Source organism: Odontesthes bonariensis, chromosome 1 (genome assembly GCF_027942865.1).
Source record: "Odontesthes bonariensis isolate fOdoBon6 chromosome 1, fOdoBon6.hap1, whole genome shotgun sequence".
Classification (NCBI taxonomy): domain Eukaryota; kingdom Metazoa; phylum Chordata; class Actinopteri; order Atheriniformes; family Atherinopsidae; genus Odontesthes; species Odontesthes bonariensis.
The window spans coordinates 13,015,746-13,040,476 of record NC_134506.1 but is presented as its reverse complement, the minus strand read 5'-3'; the positions used below and the strand labels follow the sequence as shown (position 1 = coordinate 13,040,476).

The 24,731-nt window shown below is 39.7% G+C and overlaps 1 protein-coding gene across 1 annotated transcript in view; it reads left to right on the top strand.

Moving 5' to 3' along the window:
* Positions 1-6,203: 6,203 nt before the first annotated feature.
* Positions 6,204-24,731, top strand: part of itga11a (integrin, alpha 11a) — a 37,404-nt gene continuing 18,876 nt past the window's right edge. Inside the window, exons 1-14 of the mRNA XM_075470298.1 lie at positions 6,204-6,310; positions 6,829-6,920; positions 7,187-7,301; positions 7,433-7,560; positions 7,702-7,850; positions 7,945-8,089; positions 8,575-8,740; positions 9,183-9,253; positions 11,934-12,078; positions 12,955-13,103; positions 14,435-14,578; positions 19,851-20,054; positions 24,082-24,212; positions 24,446-24,612. Coding sequence (XP_075326413.1) covers positions 6,223-6,310; positions 6,829-6,920; positions 7,187-7,301; positions 7,433-7,560; positions 7,702-7,850; positions 7,945-8,089; positions 8,575-8,740; positions 9,183-9,253; positions 11,934-12,078; positions 12,955-13,103; positions 14,435-14,578; positions 19,851-20,054; positions 24,082-24,212; positions 24,446-24,612 — 1,894 coding nt within the window. The 5' untranslated portion in view covers positions 6,204-6,222. The remainder of the gene's footprint in view (positions 6,311-6,828; positions 6,921-7,186; positions 7,302-7,432; positions 7,561-7,701; positions 7,851-7,944; positions 8,090-8,574; positions 8,741-9,182; positions 9,254-11,933; positions 12,079-12,954; positions 13,104-14,434; positions 14,579-19,850; positions 20,055-24,081; positions 24,213-24,445; positions 24,613-24,731) is intronic.

Genomic DNA, 24,731 nt, shown 5'->3' with positions numbered 1-24,731 from the left:
GGACAGGGGGTGAAATGGCCATGTAGAGTAGGAGACCAGCAAATAATGGCAAAACATTAAAAAAAGGGACAAGAGTCATACTGAATGAAGGATAACAAACAAAAATACGATCAAAATCACAGAACAAAACAAATGGTTTAAAACCAAAATACACACTAAGACACTAAAACCACAGACCATGATGGCATTGATAGCTACACGCAAAATTACTTTCAGTAGCGAGTGTCTGGGGTCATGTCTTTGCTACAAGTTTGAGCGAATTGTTGATTCTCCATTATGTATCATCAGGGTAATGCTTTAAGAGCAAGAGAGACATTTCAGACGTGGTCCTGCTAGCAGCTCTTTGAGGTTGAGTAGTAGCATCACAGCCAGCATGCCAGCATTCTCAGTGGCTCCATCCTAATATTACCTCATTTCTAGGTAATACGTTTAAGTTGAAAAGAGCTGAGTCAGCTCCTTAACTCTTACTTAATGGCGGTGCGCGTAGACACAGCAGCTCAGTTCTCCTGCGTTTGTTTTTGTGTCTTGTTCGTTCTACTTTTGGATCAAACTGCTGCTAACTGCCACTATGCCTCTTTTCGTATTATATTTTATTCGGCTTTTAATTATATAGATGCTGTTTTTTAAAAGAAAAGGTTGAAAGCCACAAAAATATCATTGTGCTTGGTATAATGACCATAAAGGTGATTCTGTTTCTGATATTTTATTACCTATATAAAAGGTAATGTTTACCACTCTAACAGTGTATGTTTCATGCAGTATGGCCAGATGTAAAATAAATCCGGCCCTTAGATTCTGTGGTAGTTAACTGAGTGAGTCAAAGTTTTAGACACGCTGGTTGTCCTAAAATAAACAACTAGGGATCGCCAAGGTTTGTAAAGTTCATCCTGTGGGGAGCATAAATAGACGTACAGCCCTAATTCATCCAGTAGTTGTTAAAATACCTCTGTCTTGAGGAAAGTTGTGACAAAGCATTTCCATGACTTATTCCTTAAAGTGACCAAACATGTTTATCTTAAAAACATTAAAGAAAAAAAAGGATCACTGCTGAAACTCAAAACTGAAACTCTAGAACGTGCTTATAAGATGCCACTGAGTCTTCTAATTTTCCCACCTGCTCCCAGGAATTAGAGATAAACTTGATAAATGTCTTTGTAAAACGATTATGTGACATTACAAGTCCCGTGATTTATAAGACAGCATTAACAAAAGAACACTTACCCCGTTAATGTAGATGAATGGAATGTCATGAGCAAGCGGGACATTGAAGTAGCACGCTCATGTTTGGGGCAGGGATGTGGTTTCACAGCGCATACATCTCCTTCTTCCAAATATGAAAAACATTACCGCATTAATGACAGCCTGGGCTTGGGGATGGCACTTCCTCAAACCCCAAGATTCCGTATTCTCTGGTAGCCATGGTGAAAACGTCCATGCATTCATTTTGGGTTAAGTTGCGTCTTTTAGTGTTATTGCCATTCCTGCAGTGATGCTGCACCGAGGCTGTAACATTTGACCCTAATTAGCTCTTGAACATGATTGTTTGAACAGCTTCTGGAGAAAATCAGGAGGTCCTGAAGCAGGCGTTCAAGTTAAAGGCAACAATGGGCCCTTTTCATCAAGGTAGATTTGTCCTGACTTGAACTTGATGTGCAGCTTCCACTCTTGCCAAGAAATTGCAATAACTGAGGTAATAATCATGATATTAATAGCAATGAAAATATGAGCACTGCAGGAACCACTGTGGTGAAATGATTTCCAGAGTCTGCAAGACTTTAAAAGTTGGCTAAAGGAGCAATAACACTGATGCTTGCTTCCATATGAGTCACTCTTTGATATGCAGTGATGGATTTCTTAAACATTTCCCCTTGTCTTCAGTTGCTGTAATATGTCAAATCATAACTGGTACTAAACTATGAATGTACCCTGAGTATACAACAGCTTAGGGCAATGTATCACAGGTAGGGCGGCTGAAGGAGGAATTAAAGAATAGATATCAGAATCACCCACCGCAAAGTCTGCTTCTGGTGCCTAGTTTAATTGTCTGTCAGGACCAGCCAGCTCACCCTTAATTACTCCAGAAAAAGACAAGAGTTGGACAGTGTGTGAATACAGCGGGTAATCCTCCAGAGAATTTATTCAAAGCATATGTGTGTTCTGACAAGCGTAGCTGCTGTAGTCTTTGTTGATAGATACATGATGTAGATTTATACACGATGTCAACACATCAAGAGTTATTGTTACAGATAAGTAAAAAAGCTTCATCCACCATCCACAACATTCGCTAACATTAACATCACAACATAACATCACTGCAGACCGAACACGACACAGGATTTTCCACAGCATACTTTCTGCATCGTGCACTGTGCTCTGCGTGCTCTGCTCAGGTTTCTCTCTTAACTATTCTAGGTTGTATGAACACATCTCGCACGGAAAGTCTCCTGCTGAGAGCCGAATGTGTGAAGATGCCACTGCTGAAAAAGTTCAGACCTGCTTCTCCAGACATTCTCTGAAGTGCATGTGACGCAGTAGACATAAAATAAAGCTCTGTCTGATGTTGTATTTCAAATAAACAATTCTCTTTTCAAAGTCAGACGTTTAGCTTAGATAAAACAAGCTGAGCTGAATCCTTTCAATTTTGTTGTTGAACTGAACTTTTATTTGATTCGACTGAATTGCAGAAAGAAAAAGCATTTTTTTCACGCAGTTTTACTGTTTTTGAAGCTTGTCCTTCTGTCAACTCTGACCTGTAACTGTCAGTAGAATGATTGATATAGTCAGACGTTATTCTAACTTTACTCATTTATAAAGGAGTTCCTAAAAACAAACTTTAACTTCTTATAATTGAATTTGTTTTAGAATTCCGGTCTTCATGAGCCTGCCCTGGAGATCCTTCAGCTGAAGATCTGTCTTTCTGTAATTATTAGACTTTGACCTTGCAGGAGCTTGGCCATGGTCTGCTTTTTCCATACAGTGGTGTCGGATGTCTTTCCTTTGGGGCACTGCTGAACTGGGAGTTGCTCCTTTTGCTGCTGCTTTCCCTGTGATTTTCACTTGGACCATACTGTTGTTTAAATTTCTAACTGCCCTACTGCATGTACGAAAGCTTTTTTCAGAAATGTGATTCATTTCGGACACAGCTGGTCATTTAATGCTAGAGTTAAGAAAGGAAAAAAAGGGATAACATAGTTAGCTTTGAAGTGGTGTTTTCAATGGGTTGAATGTCAGAAAACCAAGCAGGTACTATATGATGTCATGCGAGGATTGTGTGAGCTGAGTGGTGCTGCAATTCTTCATGATGAGTTTGATTGTCACCTTGATGTTTAGGCAGTGTCATCTTTCTCATTTTCTTGCCTTAAGGTAACTATTTTAAATGTAACAAATGAATAAAAGAGGGGTCTAACTTCGATTTATCTGAATATATATAATTTATTGCCCTGGGTATATAAGATTAAATAAGACAACTTTAGATGATTTACTGTAGTGTCTGTATATTTAAATGCTGATCCATCTGTCTCAATTCAGTTTTCAGGCAAGACAGGTTTAATACTTTATGTATGGGTTGTTTGTATGAACTGCATATGGAAAAATGTCCTGTGGAGCTAAAAGCATTTCATGTAATCTGTTAAATCCTGAGGCTACTGGATGTGAAGCATTGTGACAGCAAACCGTATTGAGATGTTGAAATGCTGAGCCTGTTAACCTTGAGACATGACGTGAAAAACAACCCACATCACATGATATATTAAGAAACCCTAAAGGATTTCAGTGACTGACCTTAAAGCAATCATGAATAATGAATGAACAACTTAAACTCTTTTGTTTGTTAAGAACACAGCGTTTTTATCTCTGAGATACATTTGAAAGACAGCCCCCTTAGGGTCTTTGTGCCCTCCATGAGCTCTGAAGTTAACACAAATAACAATTTAGATTATTCATCACATCAAGTCATGTAAAATCTTTCTGTGACATTTATAAGAGCACTCTGACCCAGCATGGGTAACTTACTGAGAAGTCATGCTCATGGGTGACTCTGCGTCATGTGAAAAGAATGTCCAGCACTCAGCGCTGCTCTTTGAGGACATTTTACTTCTCTGGTGGTCTGTGATTCCTCTAATTCCATTTATTCATCTGATAGCCTTCCTGAAGTTTTTCTCTCACATTCCAACGAAAGCATCATTAATGCAGTGACTGGATGCTTAGTGACCTTCAATTTTAAAGAATTAAGTCCTTGAACAAGACTCTAAAGACAACAGTACAGCCTGTGTCAGAGTCCGGCTATTTGTTGTAGACAGAAACATCACAAATACTTGTTCACTTGCCAAGAAATAGAATGCAGACATCCATGCCCCCCATAGGACAAAACGTACCGACAGGAAGTTATAATTTAATTTATCCTGGAAAATAATGTTCTACGGGGGTGAAAATGCATTTATCTGTCATTTGACATTAAGAAAAAAAAATGTTGATTGTCATTGCTCGGAAATTCTACTCAATAATGAAATATCTAAACCAAAAAACTATTTCGTAGTTCAGAGTTTAATATAGAGATGAGGAAATTGTAAGCTAACAATATTTCTGAAGGATCTTACCTGGTTGCGTATAGTGATCATGTGTTTCTGCCCCATCTGACCATATCAGCAGTGATTTTAAAGTTAATGCATCTGGGCTATCAGTACAAATGTCAGATGTTGTAACGTTAGTCAAAATGAGAGGACCATTGTTTGTGCAAAAGAACATCTGTGTGTATACACCCTTAGATGCATATGATCATATCCTCATGACATGGGATCAGAGTTGTGCATTTTAAGACCCAAAGTGGCCACTGCAGTGACTTGCTGGGACCAGTTAGTTTGTCCTATTTCTGACCTGGATCCATAATCTTCTGCTGCTCCTAACAAAGGGATGTGATCCTATCGGAGCATTGAATGATTTGCATCCATCTTGATTGGTACAGATAACTGCCCCTCAATCAGTGCATCCCTAGTTGCAGCAGTTTCCATTTTATTGCACTGACCTGTCCATTAACTGTCGTTGGACAGGTGTGTCATTCAGCTCAGACACCTGTGCTGTTTTCTGTGGAAGCACAGTGAGCCATGATGGCAATTTAAATCGCCTTCAACCTGTAGACAGTAAAGACCTTGGTGCACTAGCTGCCCTAGTTCTTTCAACTTTGGCTGAGATAGTAGCATCTCTGCATGTTAGCACATTTTGTTTTATGATCAGATGCCTGAATATCAAAAAGCAAACTCCCACACACTGCTACTGACAGAAGTTCACAGATGATGCACCCGTCACTTATGGATGATCAGCTGCCTTTTAGATGAATTACATTCCCGTCTGTGCTTTAAGTGACTTTCATAAAGGATGATGATCTCTTTGCCTGCTCACTGAAAGGACTATTCTTTAACATTATACTCTCTTCACAGAATACGAGGAGACACAGTTGAAGCTTTGAATGGAGCTTTATTCAAGTACTTGGGTTGCATATGCATGTGATGCATTTATCCCTATGCAGAACTAGACAAACATCACCCTTAGGGTTATATAGGGTTGTAAATTAATCACATGGTTTTCATAAATGGTTAAGGTTTATTCCTGACCTGTCTACTAGCTGACTTCTTTATAGAGTAATGTTGTCCAAACTTCTAAATTACTTTCCCAGTGCTGGTGGCTGAAAGATGTCCTATTCAAAATAACATATATTAGTTACCATATATTGGCTTAGTGCCTCTCATACATGGTCACAAGGTGACACAGACTCTCTGCACCTGTTGTAGCTGCCTTCTGTCACTGATGCAGACACACTTACATGCACTTACAACCAAATATCATATTAAAACTGATTGTGGGACTCAGGAGATGACTTGCTGCGCCGGCCAGCCTTTGGGTGTGACTGTGTCAAAGTGTTTATGAGTATGAGGCTGGTGCTGCTGGATGTGACTAAACAGAGTTACTTCCTTGGAAAAATAAAGGTTTAAAATCTTCTGGGTCAGCCCAAGTGTTTTGTGTTGATCCCTGATGTTACCAGTCACAGTTATATTCCCCGAGAGAGTCAGATATCACACAAAACTTACTTTAAAAGATAACAGATGTTCTCAGCTAACTGTCTCCAGTCAATATATAATACCTGCTGTGAAGTACACTTAAACTCTGTTTAACATGTCTAACTGTTACATTTTCTGTTTTTGCAGGTTATTAGTGGGTGCCCCATATGAAATGAATGGACCTTATCAGACAGGGGATGTTTATAAATGTTCACTGAGCAAACGAATCAATGGCAATGGTTGTTCAAAGCTCAATTTAGGTACAGTATTACAAAACACCACTCAGTTTTTACCGCAGCACCGGAAGATGCATACACTACATACAATAACAGAGACAATCATGGGCACAACATCTGGATAGATGTGTTTATGCATTTGTTAAATTTGTCTTCATTTCTGCTGGTGTTGCAGCATTTATGTCTTGTTTTTGTAAACATCATGGTGACACGTGTGAGACAGAAGTCTGGGTGCCATACCAACCATTCCACATTTTATTATATTTTTGAATGGTTTATGTACATTTCCACATGTGTGTTTTACCACATATTTTACTGCATGCTTCTTCATACGGGCTGCACGTGTTATGTTGGTTAGGTACTCACATGAACTTGAGTCAAGTAAACATTTAGATGTGAGGATGTGGATGCTGCTTTGACTGACCAGACTGCAATAACAAACCAAAGTACCAGATGGTGGAACCTCTGTTTGTACTCTGAAAGATTGTGCATGCATGGAAGAGTGCATCTGATTCTCCAAGTAAAATTGATTTTCCCTCAAGGAAGGATATCTTTGACCAATGTATCAGAGCGAAAGGACAAGATGAGGCTGGGAATGACACTCACGTCTAACCCTAAAGACAACAGCTTTGTGGTGAGATTGACTTCATGAGTAATCGTATTCAGTAATGTTGTGCTTCTGTAAAGCTTTTTGAGTAAATAAGATAATATTTGATATGACTGCAGTTGTCTAAAATGGAAAAAAAAGGACAGTCCCACAAGTTTTGATTACATGTTGCTTGTTCTACTGCTGCTGTCCCTACAGAAGTTCTCCAACAGCATAGCATTTTTTAAATATACTGAGGTCGATGATGCCCTCTGTCTCTGATGTCTGTATAAATGTTTTCTTTTATGTTTCAGGCTTGTGGGCCGCTATGGTCTTATGAGTGTGGCAGCTCTTACTACAGCACGGGAATATGCTCCAGAGTCAATGCAAGCTTCAAGTTCTCCAGAACAATTGCCCCTGCCTTTCAGAGTAAGCTTAGAAATATCTTGTGTTTGACAAAGGTTCATTGATGGATCTAAGTCATAGCAGGGCTATATCTTCTTTTATAGAAATATATTTTCCCTCACATCTGCTTATGTCTCCATTTAAAAAAATTTCAGGATGTGAAACCTATATGGACATTGTGATTGTCCTTGATGGTTCAAACTCCATCTACCCCTGGTATGAAGTCCAGGCTTTTCTCATCAACATTCTTCAGAAGTTCCATGTTGGACCTGGTCAAATACAGGTGTGTATAAATTAAAAAAAATAAAAACAAAAATCACTTTTTTGTTGTTTTTTTTGTCTTTGTACAATACTGTGCCGTCATCTTGAGTTAAATTAGAACAATTGTTAAGAGATCTATAATCTTGTTTTTTTTGGGGGGCAGGTTGGAGTCGTTCAGTATGGCGAGAAGGTGGTCCATGAATTCAAACTGAGCGACTACAAATCAGTTGAGGACGTGGTGAAAAGGGCACGCAGCATCGACCAGCGAGGCGGAGAGGAGACCAACACAGCTCTCGGTATCAACACAGCACGGTACAGCTTCCATGCATACTGAGGAGCAACTCTATTTAATTAGTTTTCCCTTCTGCCATTTATTTCACTTCACATATGACCCATGTTCTCACAGCTCTCAAGCTTTCAAACACGGAGGTCGGCGTGGTGCCAAGAAGGTAATGATAGTGATAACTGATGGAGAGTCACATGACAGCGCTGATCTCCAGCAAGCCATAGAGGACAGTGAGAAAGATGGCATCACCCGTTATGCCATTGCTGTAAGTCTGCTAGACCCATTATTCACGTGATTTAGGTGGCTTCTACTTTGAGTTTTAACTTGGTTTTCTAATGGTTAATAACTTTTCTGCTCAGCTTTGAACCACCATAAACATTAATGGGGTTCTGCTAAAGAAGGTCTTTCAAGAGTTAGAATGAAGCCAAAATACTTTGAGAAGTCCAAACATACTCTCTGTGGAAGTGTAGTTAAAGGTGTAAATGATCTCCTTCAGACCACATAGTCATTGGTTAGCGCCACTGCCATTGGAGCTAATAGCTCACTCGATTTCTTACAATGGCCTAAGCTCAGTATGGCCATGTGGGCAAAAACTGAAGTAATTTGGTTGAAAACCAACTAAAATCCTCTGGATCCTTCTCAAAGAATGCCTTTGTCACGCTGTTGTAGCACTATCATTAACTATGCTGGTTGTCTCTTCTCAAGTATTTCAAGCACACATTGACAGATTGTTATGTCTTAACTCCACAGGTGCTTGGCTACTACAACCGCAGAGGGATCAATCCTGAAGCTTTCCTCAAAGAAATCAAGTACATTGCCAGCGACCCAGACGACAAACACTTCTTTAATGTGACAGATGAGTCAGCCCTGAAAGACATTGTGGATGCACTTGGAGAACGCATCTTCAGTTTGGAAGGTTGCACAAATGACTCATCTTACGTCAGTCATTAGAAACATACTGCTTTGTTAGCATGAAAATATTTGAGCTGGAGAAAAATAAATCTTGATAATCGTTATTCAAAATCTACACAGACTTATCTCCTTTGACTAGCAAATTAATAATTAAATTATTTAGCAAGCAAAAATGTACAAATTTGCTGATCAAAGCTTCTAAATTACTGGAATATATTAGTATTTCTCCCATTTAAAATGCCATTCTTACACATTTCTGTTCATTCCTGAAAATTATAGTGATCATTTCATGCAGCCCATGCTACACCAGTACCTGAAAATATCTTTGACATGTTTACATTGAGACTTCAATGTTATTTTTCTTAGAGAATGACTGTGGCTTGAAAATGAAGTGTCCCTGCTGTTGCAGTGCTTCAGAACCCTAAAAGTCAGACTTGTTTACTCAGGAACCAGTAAGAATGGGACAGCGTTTGGCCTCCAGATGTCTCAGGCAGGATTTTCCGCCCACAACGTTGAGGTGAGTCTGACTTCTGCTGCCCCGTTGTCTCATACCATCTGTCAGTGTGTAAAACAACACACATTGTCTCAATTTCTGGCACGTAATAAGTCTTACCATTTATCACTTTCACCCCCCCCTGAGATGCCTGCTGTGTGGCCCCAGAGGTTTGGGTCACCAAGATTTAGGAGCCACTGACAGGCAGACAGACATTTTTCCACTTCAACCATGCAGCGATGGGAAATCAGAAACCACTTGTTCCTCAGGGAAACATATTAGTGAAGGGTCCAGACAGGATTGAGACAGTTCTACTTCAGAATGACTTGTTTTCTTTTTACTTCCTGAAACTTTTTGCTTGGATCTGAGAGCAGATAGTTTCAGGTGAGCTGGCTTTCTGTGTGACACAGCTGGAAGAGGAAGATAAGGCACAACTCCTCTACTGTACCTGCTGGTCATGCCAGAAAAACAATTTCCATTCTTCTTCTCCTGGCTTTGCTGATGCAACTGCTTTGATTTTCCAGCTCCCCTTCACAAAGGGGACCTGGAAGGGGATCACTCATTTGCCATGGGAGAAATACATATATCCTACATATAATGAATATTTTGCAGAGTTTGCAGCTGGGTGGCAGGAATGACTGGAAATTGTGTCCACAGGGCCAGATTCCAGAGATGCTCAACAGCACCAGCTTAAGTGTTGAGAGAAGGATAATGTTTTGGAAAGAATGTTGATGCTTTAAAGGAAAAAAGCAGTCCTGAGGGCCCAGATGGTTTTCGTGAATGTGATTAGTGCCAACTTTGAGGAGGCTTATGCTATATACTTTGCAGACATCTGATGCATCTGTTCCTGATCTGTTTCCTGTTACTAAATAATGATGAAATAGATAATAAGGGTTCCTTTAATAAAATATTTCTTGTTTGTTAAGTGGGTATGATATTTCATTGTAATTATTTAGCATTTTCCATAAATGCAGAACCACAGCCCTTTGTCTTCCAGGACAATAAAGAGTCGACATTATCACCAAAGTGGGGCATATGTCTGTACATGTCATGCTGCAGCAGAAATAGGTCACTGGTTCATGAGGTTGAACTGTTTTGGGGTTTCATCCATTTGCCATGGAGACAATTTTGGTCAAAACAGAAAACCACACTGGCATAACGTTGCTGTTAAGGAGTGACGTAGTGCAAGCGTGGTAAGCACACAATTCCATGTCTCAGGAGGGAATCACAAGTCTTCCAGCACATGCTGATACCCTGGAAAGTGTGTTGTCTGCAATATTGTGAACAGCAAGGGAAAAAAAAGCAGAGAAACCCTACAATCACGATGTCAGAATTACAAAGTCTACTTATTCATGGAATATAGAAAATCCGGTCTCTACCCCTCCTGGTGGTTGCGGCTAATTGCACTGGCTGGTTTGTTTCCCTTTTTTTAATGACAAGTTAAAGAATACACAATCAAGATTTGGAAGTGGTTTGATAACAGATTATGAGGTACATCTGATTGCTATCTGGGTTGTAGCTTTGTTTATATCCCACTTTATTGCTGACTCTCCATTATATCTCGATAGCATTAAAAGAAACACTATCATGCTCACTGGAAGTTCTCTCGCCTAAGTAAGTGAAAACATCATTAGCGCTGGCTTATTCAGAAGTAAAACAAACCACACAAGGAGGTGAAAGGGCAGGAAGGAGATAGACAACCAACTCCTATGCATGGGCCTCATGTTTAGCTCCAGTCTTTAGGATTGCTGTTTTTCACGCCTTCTCTTATTTATACTGTCTTCATTTTAACTTCTGGTCTTTATTTTAACTTTTTTTTTTCTTCTACTACTGCACTACTTCATTACCTATAGAAAATACTTGGTTAAGTTAAAGCATTAGAATGCATGAATGAAAGACATCTTTCTGTGGAGAGATTTTCCAATATTTCCACACCCAACCTACAACTGATATGCAACCAGCTCGGGAAACCCTGCGGGTCCAGAAGTGACACCTTGGGGCTACCCTCTGTGTTTCAAACCAATTCCATACCAAACGTCAGAATATGACGACTAATGACTGAAAACCAGTTGGTACTGGATCTGAAAACAAAGAAGGACTCACAGGGTGAAATGTGACAGGGAAAGTGAGTTCTGTAGTAAACTACAGCTGCGGGCTGTGTGTGTGTGGTTTATTTTTAAAGTAATGATACATTGTGAAATATTTTTTATGTTTGTAATGGTTATAAATCGTGGAAGAGCTGAATTAGAGGCGGAACACAGCTTCTTCATGCTGGTAATGGCCGGTACACTGCTGATTTTCTTATTGATCCAGTGAGTGCTGTGGCAGAAAAAGAAAGGGAAAATCATTTTGTTTTTAGTACCCTTTTTGAATTAGACTTTCTTTCTTTCTTTCTTTCTTTCTTTCTTTCTTTCTTTCTTTCTTTCTTTCTTTCTTTCTTTCTGGAACAGAAAAAAGAAAGAAAGAAAGAAAGTTACATTTATATCATTTCTTCACCAAAACTTGTGTCTGTGGCTGTCTAAATAGAACCGATGTAAAAGGTATTTGTGAATTAGAGTTTTTCTCGTGTCTTTTTAAAGTAATTCAAAGCTGTTGTACATTTATGTTTATGGCTGTTATAAAGATTCCACTTCACTGACTATTCTGTATTAGTCTGCATAATATACATTTCAAGCATAAGCACTCTACTGCTCCCTACCAACAGGATGGGATATTAGTGGGTGCTGTTGGTGCTTACGACTGGAACGGAGCAGTGCTGAAGGAAACGCGTCAGGGGAAGGTGGTCCCTCCTAAGTCATCCTACACTGAGGAGTTTCCAGAAGAGCTCAAAAATCATGGTGCTTACTTGGGTGAGTAGCATCATTAGAAAAATACTATCAAAAGCTGAAAAATCAGGACGATGGTTAGAAATTTGGTTAGACATGAGATGAAATGCAGTGATGGTGAATTATTTTAAGCTTGGAGACCACTTGAGGCATTAGTTCCCATTTTAATCAGCAATTACCTTCTGTTTACATCCTTTTTTTTTTCTTTCCGTAGAGGCATGTATGGTTGCCCCAATAAAAGACCTGTGGTTTAGCACCACTTGTCCTAGCTGCAACCCTTCCCCATAAATTTGACCCATTCTTTTACCCAAGCTTGTTGGCTTACATCCACCCTCATCTTATTTCATCACCACAGACCTCTGCTTTTACCATCAGTGCTTTATATCTGAGCTTATCCACCAGGCTGCCAGTGGAAGCCAATCTAGGATCTAAAGACATAGAGATTGGATGCATAATTTTGGACCAGCAGGAAGAAAGTTCAAGCTGGGAAAAAAGAGGTATTGAAAAGAGAGATGAAAGTGGAAAAGAATACAAGTGGAATCTTCATTTGGAAAAGAAGGAAAAAAAGAAAAGGAAGCTAGAGGAACCAGATCATCAACTTTTGTGTAACTGAACGCAGCATTGAATGATTTTTCTTGACTCATGGAGATCACTGCAATGAATTTCAACCCAAAGTACAGATCCATCCATTATTGATCTTAGTAGAATTATATTTGTATTACCGAGGAGTTAATCAGCCTAATTTACAATGTGAATTTTTGTAAATCCTGACATCACAAATAACAGCCTTCTGGGGTACAAATCTTTCAATCTTTTCATCTACCGTACATACAAAGATTGTTGGGTGTAAATCTGCGGGAGTAATTTGTGCTTGTATTTGCATGTGTTTTACATAACCAGGTTATACTGTAACGTCTGTGGTGTCAGCCAGAAATGGTCGTCTGCTTGTAGCAGGAGCTCCGCGATTTAACCACACCGGCAAAGTCATTATCTTCACCCTGAAGAATTCGGGCAACCTCACCATCCTGCACTCACTCAAAGGCCATCAGGTATCGCTGTGTCCAGCACTTAAGCAATGTTTTAAAAAGTTTTCATCTGTTTGCCACAAGCACATCAGTGCAGTCCTTATGTCTGCTTTAAAAGTACAATACAGCGCAACAAGGTATAGATAATTATTTTTATTTAACCCTACATTACCACTGATGAAGAGGAGGTAAGTTAGTAAGAAAAACCTTCTATGTGTCCATTAGCGACAGCCAGATTGATTATACAACCACCTGGGGGCACTAAAGTTTTCTCTTTTCAAATTCTAGATGAAATGGTGTTAACTGATTAGTAATTATCTATCTATCTATCTATCTATCTATCTATCTATCTATCTATCTATCTATCTATCTATCTATCTATCTATCTATATAAAAAAGGATGGGTTTGGGCTTTTAGATCTTTTTCTGTTTTTCACATTTTATTACTAAATATATCCTCTAGATTTCACTTTGGAAAGTATTAGAATAATTCCAAATAATGAACTTGTAAAATCAGAAATAATTGATGGAAAACTTACCGTGTCATATAGCATTTTTCATCCGAAAATTGCCAATAGCCACAAAGACTTTCATTTTGAAATTGAATCTTAATAGAATAACTGTGTTCCACTGCTGAAGTCCAAATGACAAAAACATACTAAAGGGAATGGTGGTACAGATTGACATAAGAACCAAATCACTGTATGTGTAGCATTGTATTATCTATTACTGTTTATGTTCTTGGACAATTTTGTTCAGTGAATTATTATTTAATTTAATTTAATCATTATAATTTAAAGAGGATGTGGCTCATAGTGACAAGTACACTCATACCTGGCAACCCTTCAGAGATTGCAATCCTGAAGCGATCTTGCAGCAGCTTACATTGTACTATGTCAGCAACAAGTCATCCAGAACACCAAATGTTTTTTCTGTAGAAATGGTCTCACAACTCTCGAGCAAAGAGCTTTTTATTTTAAGAGCAGATGTTTCTAATCTGGAAACCAATAGATGAGGTTTCATCTGCTCCAATGACTGATCCGGACTCTCACAGAAAGCTCACACAGGCTGAGCATCAACAAAAGCATCAGGATTGACTGCTTACTGTGACTCAACACAGATTGCCATTTGCTTACAATATTCAAGTTCAAAAGCCACTCGAGTTCATCAATAAATCATCAAACCCAAACAAGATGTGGCTCAGCAAACAGCAAGGAAGTATCACAAGCACGCAGTGACATTTGTTGTTCATTTGACTTGATCAGAGAAAAGCACATTTCCAGAGTGGAGTGTATTCATCATTTTAAACTACTTTTTAAACTAATATGTGCATGCATTCATGTTGTTTCTTTCAGATTGGCTCCTACTATGGTAGTGAGATTGCACCTGTAGATATTGATGGAGACGGTATAACTGACAACCTTTTAGTGGCAGCACCGATGTTCTTCAATGCCGGCATGGAGAAAGGAAAGGTCTACATCTACAGAGTAACAGAGCTGGTAGGTTGAAACTCTACAATTCCACAGATGTTGTCCACAGACAGGTTTTATCCATCTTTGGGTTAAACAACCCACTTACACAGAATTGGGTCGACACCTGTTCAAACTCAAGACTTTTCCGGCCATTTCAAAGCCAACCTCACCAGAAGAAGAATGTAACACACACTGTGCCAGACTCCGGTGCCACAGTTAACACACTGATATGCTGCAGGCAGTCATTTGACACACGACCCTGTCCAGATTAAAGGTCCAGATCAAAAGAGGGAACTTTGCTATGCCAGCCTGCAGACTTTATTGGATGTGTAGAATGAACTCACGAGGAAACTATTCTGCCCCTTCTAAACCCATTTCCAGCAAACCATTTGGAGGCGAGAACTTTCTTTAATAGAAGGAAATTTCCCGGTGTTCCAGGTCTGTCTCACTCACTGGAATAATGATTGCCCTCAGCTGCTTTGAATCCACTGAGCAGGCGTAGACAAGGTATTTAAATATCTGGCGTGGCCCAAACCACATCACAGGTGGTACCCTCAGCTCAAAAACAAAGCACCAAAAGAAATCCCCTTTAACAAAGTGTGTCATCAGACAGAAATGCCACATGTTCAGGACAGTTAATAATCAGGATGTGGTTATCTCAGGTGTTGATGGAGATGCTGCACACTCAGTAGTCTTGTCTGGAAAAATACTTAAATGCATCTCTGTGCTCACACTGAATGTTTTATAACCACTCCAGGATTCTGCAGATTTAACATGGAAAAAAATGGACAAATCCATTGATAAGGCCTGTTTGTGTACTTTTTAGCCATACTGCTGGTCAGTCCAGATTAAACGTTTTTGCACACTACAGAAAAGATAATATGTAGAAAAAAAAAATACAGTTTATACATCTGAAATGATTTTCTACTTTTTGCCTGTTAAGGCTGCTGTAATCAACACTTTTGTTTGTGTAAGGTGTAGCTTGTAGTGACAAACACATAATTATCACGCATTCCTTCCAACTCGACGGAGCTTTCACCTCATTGCTTTGTTTGTCATTTATCAGCAGAGGCCGAAACTTTAACAAAATATTAGAACCGTTGCTGAAAAAGAAAACTGTTTTACAGAGTCTGGGTGAGGGTGGTTCTATGCAGACAAAAAAAAAGTCATAAGTAAACCTGAAAAAAGTATGACAGTCTCTGAGATAATCAAGAAATTGCGTGTGTTTTTTTTTATCAAGGATCAACATCACTCTATTTTGCAGCTTAATGAACCTCTTCAGACCTCAAATGCCTCCAGTGAACATAGGACTGTCACATTCATCATAATGAGAACATGCAACAACATCTCACTTTGTGTCCTGTTGAACAACAAATCTCACCCACAGATGTAATCTGCAGTAGCGGTTGAGTTGCACACAAATGCTATTGATTTCTTTGTGAATAAGCCTGACTGATGGCAAAGTCTCTTCTGCATAGGATGATAATACTATGATTTTAGGCTAAAAAGGCATTTCCTTACAGAATAGATTGCTCAGTATAATTAGATCAACTGTAGATGTTTCGCTTCTTGATAAGCAGAAGCGAAACATTTTTCTCCTTTTTCAAACTAATCCCTTTAATCTTTCAAAGAGTTTTTAATTGGAATTAACTTTCTTTCACATCTCTGAAATCCATATAAAATGTTGTCCTCGATGGCCCTGAGAAACAGCTACACATAACAGAGATAAATATCAGCTGAACAAGTTTGCTGGTAATAAAACTGTATACCAACTTCATGCTCACATTTTTTCGACCGTCCCAAAGTGACCTAATCTCCTGAAGATATTTTTCTGTTATTCATTTATTTAAACTGTATGATGAGGATGTCTCGTCCTATCAGAGCATATGGTTGGTATAGATGTGATGCAGTCAGAACAAAAGGCTGAGAATTGATGAATCAAAGTACAGAAAAATAAACTATTTCAAAGCTTAACTTATCCTAAAACCTGGCAGATAATCTAAAATTAAATTCAGTTCACTTGCATATAGAAGTACCACCTTTAACTCGGCCACTGTAAACTGCTCATGACCCTTTATTGGCTCCTCACAAACCATATGTTTCAAATTTAAACTCTCTGAATATATATTTTCCCCATTTCTCTGTCACTCTCCCCCTTTGTCACACATGCACACATCAGGTAGCCGAGAAGTTAAAGCTGCCTTCCTAAATCAACTCTTCTTACATTTATTCAACTGAAAAAACAAGTGATCTCATGTTTCATCTGGCAGCCCAGAATTTTATAACTCTGGGATTTTTGATGCCAAGTGGAGCAGTGATATGCATGACTACTGATGGACTCTGTATTTGGCTCCTTTAAGTCAGACTGTTGTCTGAAAAATTTTCCAGAAGGGTAGTTGCTTTCAAAGGCATGGATATCTTCCATCTGACTTAACACTTGCTAAGAATAGAACTTCAAATAAATATGCTAAGCTGAGGTAAAGTTCCTTAGTTTTTTGTTGCCAGATGTTTGAGTTCAAACGGGAAGTATTAAGGAGTAATGTGGAAAACACAGAGGTCGATCCAAGCCTGACCTGATCAGAAGAGAGATTAAAACAAACAAAAAAAATAAATAAAAATCTTTTTAGCCCTAACCCTTTTCCTGTTTAAATTATAGCAGGATTTGTCATCTTAAGTAGGTTTTGAGATAATTAAAACTACAAAATTCAGCAGGATTTAGGGCAGAGAGGACAATAACTTCCATGGTCTTGTTATGAGATATTTGAATAAAGGGAAAGATCCTCTAACAAACAGATCAGTCTTTTTGCTGGGCAACTAAGTGGAGCCAGAAGGCATGGACGTCTCCTAAATGGGACAGAAACTAAAGAAAGCCCTTTCTTTAACCATCCAAAACAGTAAATATGCTGTTTAGAAAAATATCCTTTTGGCGTATGCCTCTGTTTCAAGTAAAGCTTTTGTGCTACCCTTCATTTATTTGTGTATGTATTCATATAATATAAGACAAAATAGGCATTATGCATAGGCTTTCTTTATAACTGTTTGTGCATGTGCGCATCACATGCTTAAAGTATTTACATGATCAGTTTGTGTCATGAACCCCTTAAAGAATGAGGGAGTTTTTGGTGAAGGATGATTTGGTTTACTGTACCTGCACATAGTAGATTAACTGTGACTGAAGGTAGCTACATAATTTATTCAATTTTTTTTTTCTTTGCAGTCATCTGGTTGAGTTGACTTTGTCCTGTCCTATTTTCATTTTTTCCCCCATGTTTTTAAAGTGTTCCAAAGAAGCAGTTTTCAAAAACAAAATTTACAATATGATCTGTACCTGAACTGTACCTGAACTGTAGATCTTGTGGGATGTTCCCAGTATGCTGTAGTTAGTACCGACCAAAAGTGATCCAAGGAAAGAGCAGCAGTGATCAGGATCATGTGTTCCACTCTCACAGAGGAGCTCCTGCATCACCAATTCCCCAAAAGATTTAATGGTGGCTATGATAGAAAGATGCCAGAACAGAGATGCCAGAAGTCTTACTGCGTTAAGACTTAAGAGCTGTAGTCTGGTCAGGGCCCTCGTGCTGACAACAATATGCACTGTGAGTGTCAGAACTATTGTTCCGAGGTCCAGTTATGGTCTGTATGGCACAATAAAAGGGACAACATGAAGAAGATTGTGCTCTCGGCAGTGGCAGTATACCTGTTGCAGGAAGCTATGCCAAAGCCAGTTTCTGATCTTACCAATGATAAGTCAGCACCAGCAACTTAGTGGCCACTGGTGCCAAATGTAAGGGCAACTACTCATTTGACCTGGTCGGTAAATCATTTATTTTATGCAGCTTTTCATTAGATTACCTTCTGTCTCAGCTCGACATTAGCAGGAGGATGGCCATCAGCCTCTCTAGGCTGGCAACCATCATCCCAAGGCTGACAAGCTACTAAATTGTCTTCCGCTTTGGCTACTAGCTTGCTGAAGCTAATTAGATGAGTTGGATTGTCTTCTTTTCTATTAAGCGGCAGATTGTGCAACATGCTACTACCACCTATGCCCAGCCATGATAATAGGTGATATAATTGCTGTGTTAGATGCATGAGATATTGCCCAGGTCGAATGAGTGGTCTTCTCTACTGGCTGCTCTGTTACCAGCAGCTGGTTCTGTCAGGGACCTCTGCCGAGAGCTCGGTATACTGCGCCATACAGAACCGGGCCTGTGGAGCAACAGAGGAAGGTGGTCTGCTTTCATGAATCATGTTTTTTCATGGCAGGGAATGTCAATAAAATGCACTGTGACAAGAAGTGAAGCCAGAATAGGCGGTCGAAGGCAGTGCATCGTGTTCTAGGCGGAAACCTCGGGTCTTGGCAATCATGTGAATGTTGCTTCTCCACGTACCATCCATTGTGGATCACATTTATCACTGCAGGATATTGCCCCGTGCCACACTGCAGAACTTATTCTATAACTTTTGTGGAACATGAAAAAGTCCAAGGTGTTAGGCTGCCCTCAATCTTCCCATGATCTCAGTCTGATCCAACATCTGTGGAATGTGCTGGATAAAAAACGTCCAGTCAGTGGACTTAAAGGATCTGCTGATAAAATCTTGATACTGGATATCACAGGACACCCTCAGGTCTTGCCTCAGTAGCTCAGAGCTTTAGGTTTTGTTGCTGATCAGTGCATATTACATAGTATATAAACATTTAGTATAACAGTGGAGAGATAGACAAAGATAATTACAGCGAGTGGAAACAGCCATGATAACGGGGTTTAATGAAGCCAGGGAAAATGAGGCTTTAAAGGCATATTTTGGAGGTAAAAAACGAAGGTCAAATATATCATCCAAATACCAGTACACTGCTGCTTTCTTTACAGTGACTTTGTGTTAAACGGCCTTCATGAACTAAAGTGATAAGATGAACAATCAAGAAATTCTGTGGAAATTTTAATGATATTATATTTTGTCTAGTTCATGATAATTGTCTGATGTCTGGGAGGAGATTCAAGCTCTAGAAATCATGTTGATTGTCTGTCATTTTTGTTTAAATAAGCAGCCAGATCTCCCACTTTTTGAATTCTCACTCATACTTCTGTCTGTTTATCAATTCCAAAGTATATATGTGTTTCTTTGATAATCTTTGAGTCGAAAATTAAAGAATATGAACTGATTCTCATTATACAGTTACCTTTAGATACGTATGAAGTATGGACATAAATCACATTTTTGAAAAAACAAGACTGTTGAATAACATGTACAGCTTGTATCATATATAATTAGTTTCCCCCATTCCCCCTTCATGCCTCAGAATCGTTTCGTCCTTGAAGGAGCATTGGAAATCCATAACGGGGGCCAGAATGCTCGATTTGGCTCATCCCTCGCTCCTGTTCCTGATCTGAATGGTGATGGGTTTAATGACTTGGTGGTGGGGGCACCTTTGGAAGATGACCACAAAGGAGCTATTTATGTTTTCTTTAGCCAACAGAACAGAATACTGCGCAAATATAAACAGGTAAGGTGTGTGAAAACACTACAATTAAAAGACAATCCCAAATCATATGTATGTTTTGACGTCTGTCCACATCTGCATACCAATTAGCAAAATTATATTAGCATTTTCCAAACATTTGTTTTAGGCATTTAAAAAAAAAAAAGCTTGCTGAGTCTTTCTAGTTTCAGGAGTTCAGTACTTCAACATGTCAATTATTTTCTTGGTCAAAAATCAAGGCCAATGTAGATTGCATGCAATCTGCAGCACAAGTAGCACTAACTTAAAAGCCCCAGAGCATATTAACACCGACCCAACATGATTACATGATTATATTACTAAAATATTTACCTACACACAGCTGGCAAAGCTGTAACTCAAAAGTTCCTGCACATGCATGCAACAACATTAAGCTTTATTTGTTATTTTATATTTGTGTATTCAACTGCCCCCTTTATTATGTCCCGGGGCTTCTTGTTAGAAGCACACAGATAATTTGATTTAATATTTATGACATTTCATATGAATCATTGAAATTATGCTGTCATGTAGACCAGATTTACCCACCAGCTACATGACGCATGGAAGAAATGTCCAAACACAAGCAGCATAAGGTCTATTTTAGTTAACAACTTAGCAAATTGACAAAATAATTAAACAAATGTGTTTTTGTTTTTGATATAAAGTAGGGCTGGGCGATAATTCGATCTCGAATCGGGATCGCGATAAAATTCTGATCGATCTCGATAATCTGCTCGTGACCTACATTCGATATGCTGTCACATGGCAAAAGTAAACACAGCAACAGATCAGCATCTGCCGGCTGCAGGTAGGACACGCCCACTTGCCTGTTGTGAGCAGCATGGCTGCAGTTGCAGAGCAGGGGCGTCGAGAGACCTGGTCATTCGGGGCTTCAGCCCCGAGATCCGGGGTTCAGCCCCGAATCTCTTTGGACTGACATAAATAAAATGTGTATAAGAAGAAGAAGAAGAAAAAGAAGAGCTCCGTGGACCACACTTTGAGCGGTGATAGACTACCGCTGCTGTCATCATGCAACTTTGTAACCAGCTCAGACCGCAGGATTCTGACATGCCCAAATATGCACTCTTACAATGCCCGGCCCTAACTCACCTCACGCCCGCTGACTGTCTTCACCGCCAGCAGCCCTAAACGGCTACGAACGGCACCCACCCCCAACCGTGAGTGCAGCTCGGCGTTTTAGGCACACGCTTGAGCATACACTCCTACAGCCCGGCCCTGTCTGACACTGCCTGCTGACTGTCTTTACCGCCGGCAGCTCTAAACAGCTACGAACGGCACCCACCACCCCAACCGTGAGTGCAACTCGACGTGAAGCGTCCGACTCCTTCCCAGAACACCCACCATGTACTCTGAACCTCTATTTCTCTCCTCTCGCTCCCAAACGCCGTAATCACCTGCAATCAGCAACAGCGTGTTCCCAATCAGTGCCGGGGTGAAGCCACTAACCCACCCGCTATCTTTGATCCCTCCCCGCTCCACAACCAAAAAGCACACACATAAACATAACAAACAATCATTAAACTCCCCCCATCCATCAGGTAGATTCGCCCCGAGTTGAAGTCACGTTTTATAGTCCCAAACATCGTCAATCATAATTCACACATGTGATGGAAAACGGTTATAATGTTATAATTCGCTCGGAATTTATGGTGATGGGCAAAGTTCTATCGCTACAAGAAAAGGTTTAATGCGATAGGCTACTGGCCCTTGCACGAGAGCTCCAACACTTGCTCCAACACCTGGTGATCATGGCTCTGTTGATTAGCCGATGGCTTTGAGTCTTGTGCAGGATGTTCTCCTTTTCCTACGTTCCAAGCACAAACTATGTGTTATATTCCTCAGAAAACTTGATTGGAAAATCATCTGGCGAGTCAAAAGACAATACCGTTTTATTTCGCTATAATCGTCCTGTTGATTAAAAGCCAACAAGGCGCACCTTACTTCGCTACAAAACAAAGCTAATTCGCTTTAGAATCTGATGGATAAGGGCTATAGCTAAAAGAAACTCGCCTAACACACATCAGAAATGTCCAGCCTGACACTACATAAAATACCTAGTAGAGACAAGGATATGAATATACACAGCGTTGTCTATGCACACCGCAAAGACATAGATAGTATAGCCAACTACTAAATTAAAGGCATAATATCAGTTTCTTAATTGGGTAGCAGCTGGTCATGAAGTGTGTTAAATTTTCATTTTAACACCCCCTTTTTTAATTTTTTTTCCCGGGGGAGAAACCTCCGGACCCCCGTCAAAAATTATTTTCATGTCTGGGCTACAGCCCCGAATGTTTGCTCAAGCTACAGACGCCCCTGTTGCAGAGAGAGACTGAAAGGGAGAAGATAGAAAATTTGTGAAACTGGGGTCGAAGAAGGCGAGAATAATGCATATCCATGTCATCATCCCCACCCCTGCTCTCTCCAGGCAGCATGCAGCTGATGTGAAGCAGAAAGCCTACAACCAAATTGTAGTAACGCGCCACTTTATATTATCAGTAACGATAACGGCGTTGTAACGATGGGAAAAGTAATTAATTAGATTACTCCGTTACTGGAAAAATAATAATGCATGAGAATAATGACGACATATCCACTCCTGAATCCGACAGAATTGTTGATTAAAAAAGGAAACGCAAAACCATATTCCCCAGTGCCTTTCCCGTGGCCTGGACGTTGGACACAGAGATGCAGATCTGTGATTACTGAAATCACCTCCCACGTAGCTGGGTCCTGAGTTTGCATAAAATCCTCACATAACTCAACTTTTGATTCGTCGATGTCAGAGTGCGATGTCTGTCACTATAGACAATCTTTACACGCACATGCGTCGTAGTTGTGTTCCCGGTCAATGTTTAATAAAGAGAGCGGCACCTCCTCACTGAAGCAAGCGAGCGAGTTCAGAGCAACATGTTTCCTGTGTGTTTCAAGTAACTGAGTGAGGGATGTCTACATCAGCTGAGACGTTGGGAAAGAGCTCCCAAACAGCAAGAGAGACAACCGCTGCCTGGAGAGCAAACAGTTGACCGCTCAGATATAGGATTTTAATTTAAAACACCTGTTCTGTATTAATCTGAAACAGTTGTATAGTGTCACATGTCATGTTCAACTTTGACAGAAAATAAATATTTAATTAAAAATTAACCTTCTGATATCATCAAATCTCAATTAAGAGTAAAAAGGAACATTTAAAATGCACAAAACAGTGATTTGTTTTATATCGTGATATATATCGATATCGACTGATATAGAAAAATATATCGTGATATGACTTTTTCCCATATCGCCCAGCCCTAATATAAAGGGTACAATCCAACCTTAGGTAACACCTTGTAACCTTATCTGGGTTTTACAAAGGACTTATTGATCTGCCCTTTAACCCATTCACACACTCATACTGCGCCTCTTCTTATAAATTTCACATATTAGTAAGCTTATTGGTGGAAAAATGGGTTTCAGCATCTTGCCGAAGGGCACTTTAGCACGTAGAGGAGCAGGGGATTATACCACCAAACTTCCTGGTGGAGGACAAACTCTACCTGAACCACCGCAAAAGGTCTTGGACCATACCTAAAGTAGTTTCCAACCTGAAATCAATATTGAAATCATGGTTTCTACTCACTGGTTCGGCATTAAACAAACAGAAGGTCCAAAACAAATCTTAGATAGACTTAATACTTCACAAAGTAACGTACCAAGTTAAGTAATTGGTATGCTTAAGAGAATGCTTGGCAATGATGCAAAATATAGTATGTTTGCTGTAAATTGGCTAAACATAGAAATAACCTACAGTAATTTGAACCAACATAGCAACATCAAAACACTTTTCTTAGAGATAGATACCATGAGCTAAGAATACCAATGCAACTGTAGCAGCATATTTGAATATTTGCTGTGTAATTACACAATCATAGGTCTATTGTAAACCTCATTCACATCAGTGTAAACTGTGGTTGTTGTTATTGTGACGATTGTGTACTCAGACAGGATTTCCTCTTCTGTTTTCCAGAGAATAGCAGCAGCAGATTTGGCTCCAGGCCTGCAGTACTTTGGCCGCAGCATCCATGGCACAATGGACATGAACAATGATGGTTTAGTAGACTTGGCAGTGGGTTCCCTTGGTGCAGCTGTGCTTCTTTGGTTAGTTCATCACCCGATATAAAATACTGTTCATGTAGTCGTCTCACAAGGCTAATCTCTATAAAAATTCTTAAAACTCTTAATTGTCCCTGTTACTGTTGTAATAAGCAGACGGTTACATTGTAAAGTGTAAATATTGGCAATAGAAACTTTTGACTGCACATGTAAATGAATACTCTTCACTCTAACAGTTCATAGGTTAACTTTATTGTCACATCTTTACGCCCTCACAGGTCTCAGAGTGTTGTTCGGATATACGCCACCGTTAGGTTTGAGCCCAGCAAGATCAACATCTTTGTGAAGGACTGTCAGAGAGCTGGCAAGGATGTGACCTGCATGTCAGCCATTGTATGTTTCAACATCACTGCCAGGACAGTCATTCCTCTCACACAGAAAATTGGTAAGCCAGCCAAAATAACCAGCCTCAGTGAAAGCATCACGGTGAAATATCCTAGTTCTTACTCCTGTTTTTGCCCTGTGTTATCATCTGCCTAAGCTGGATAACCCCCCCCCCCCCCA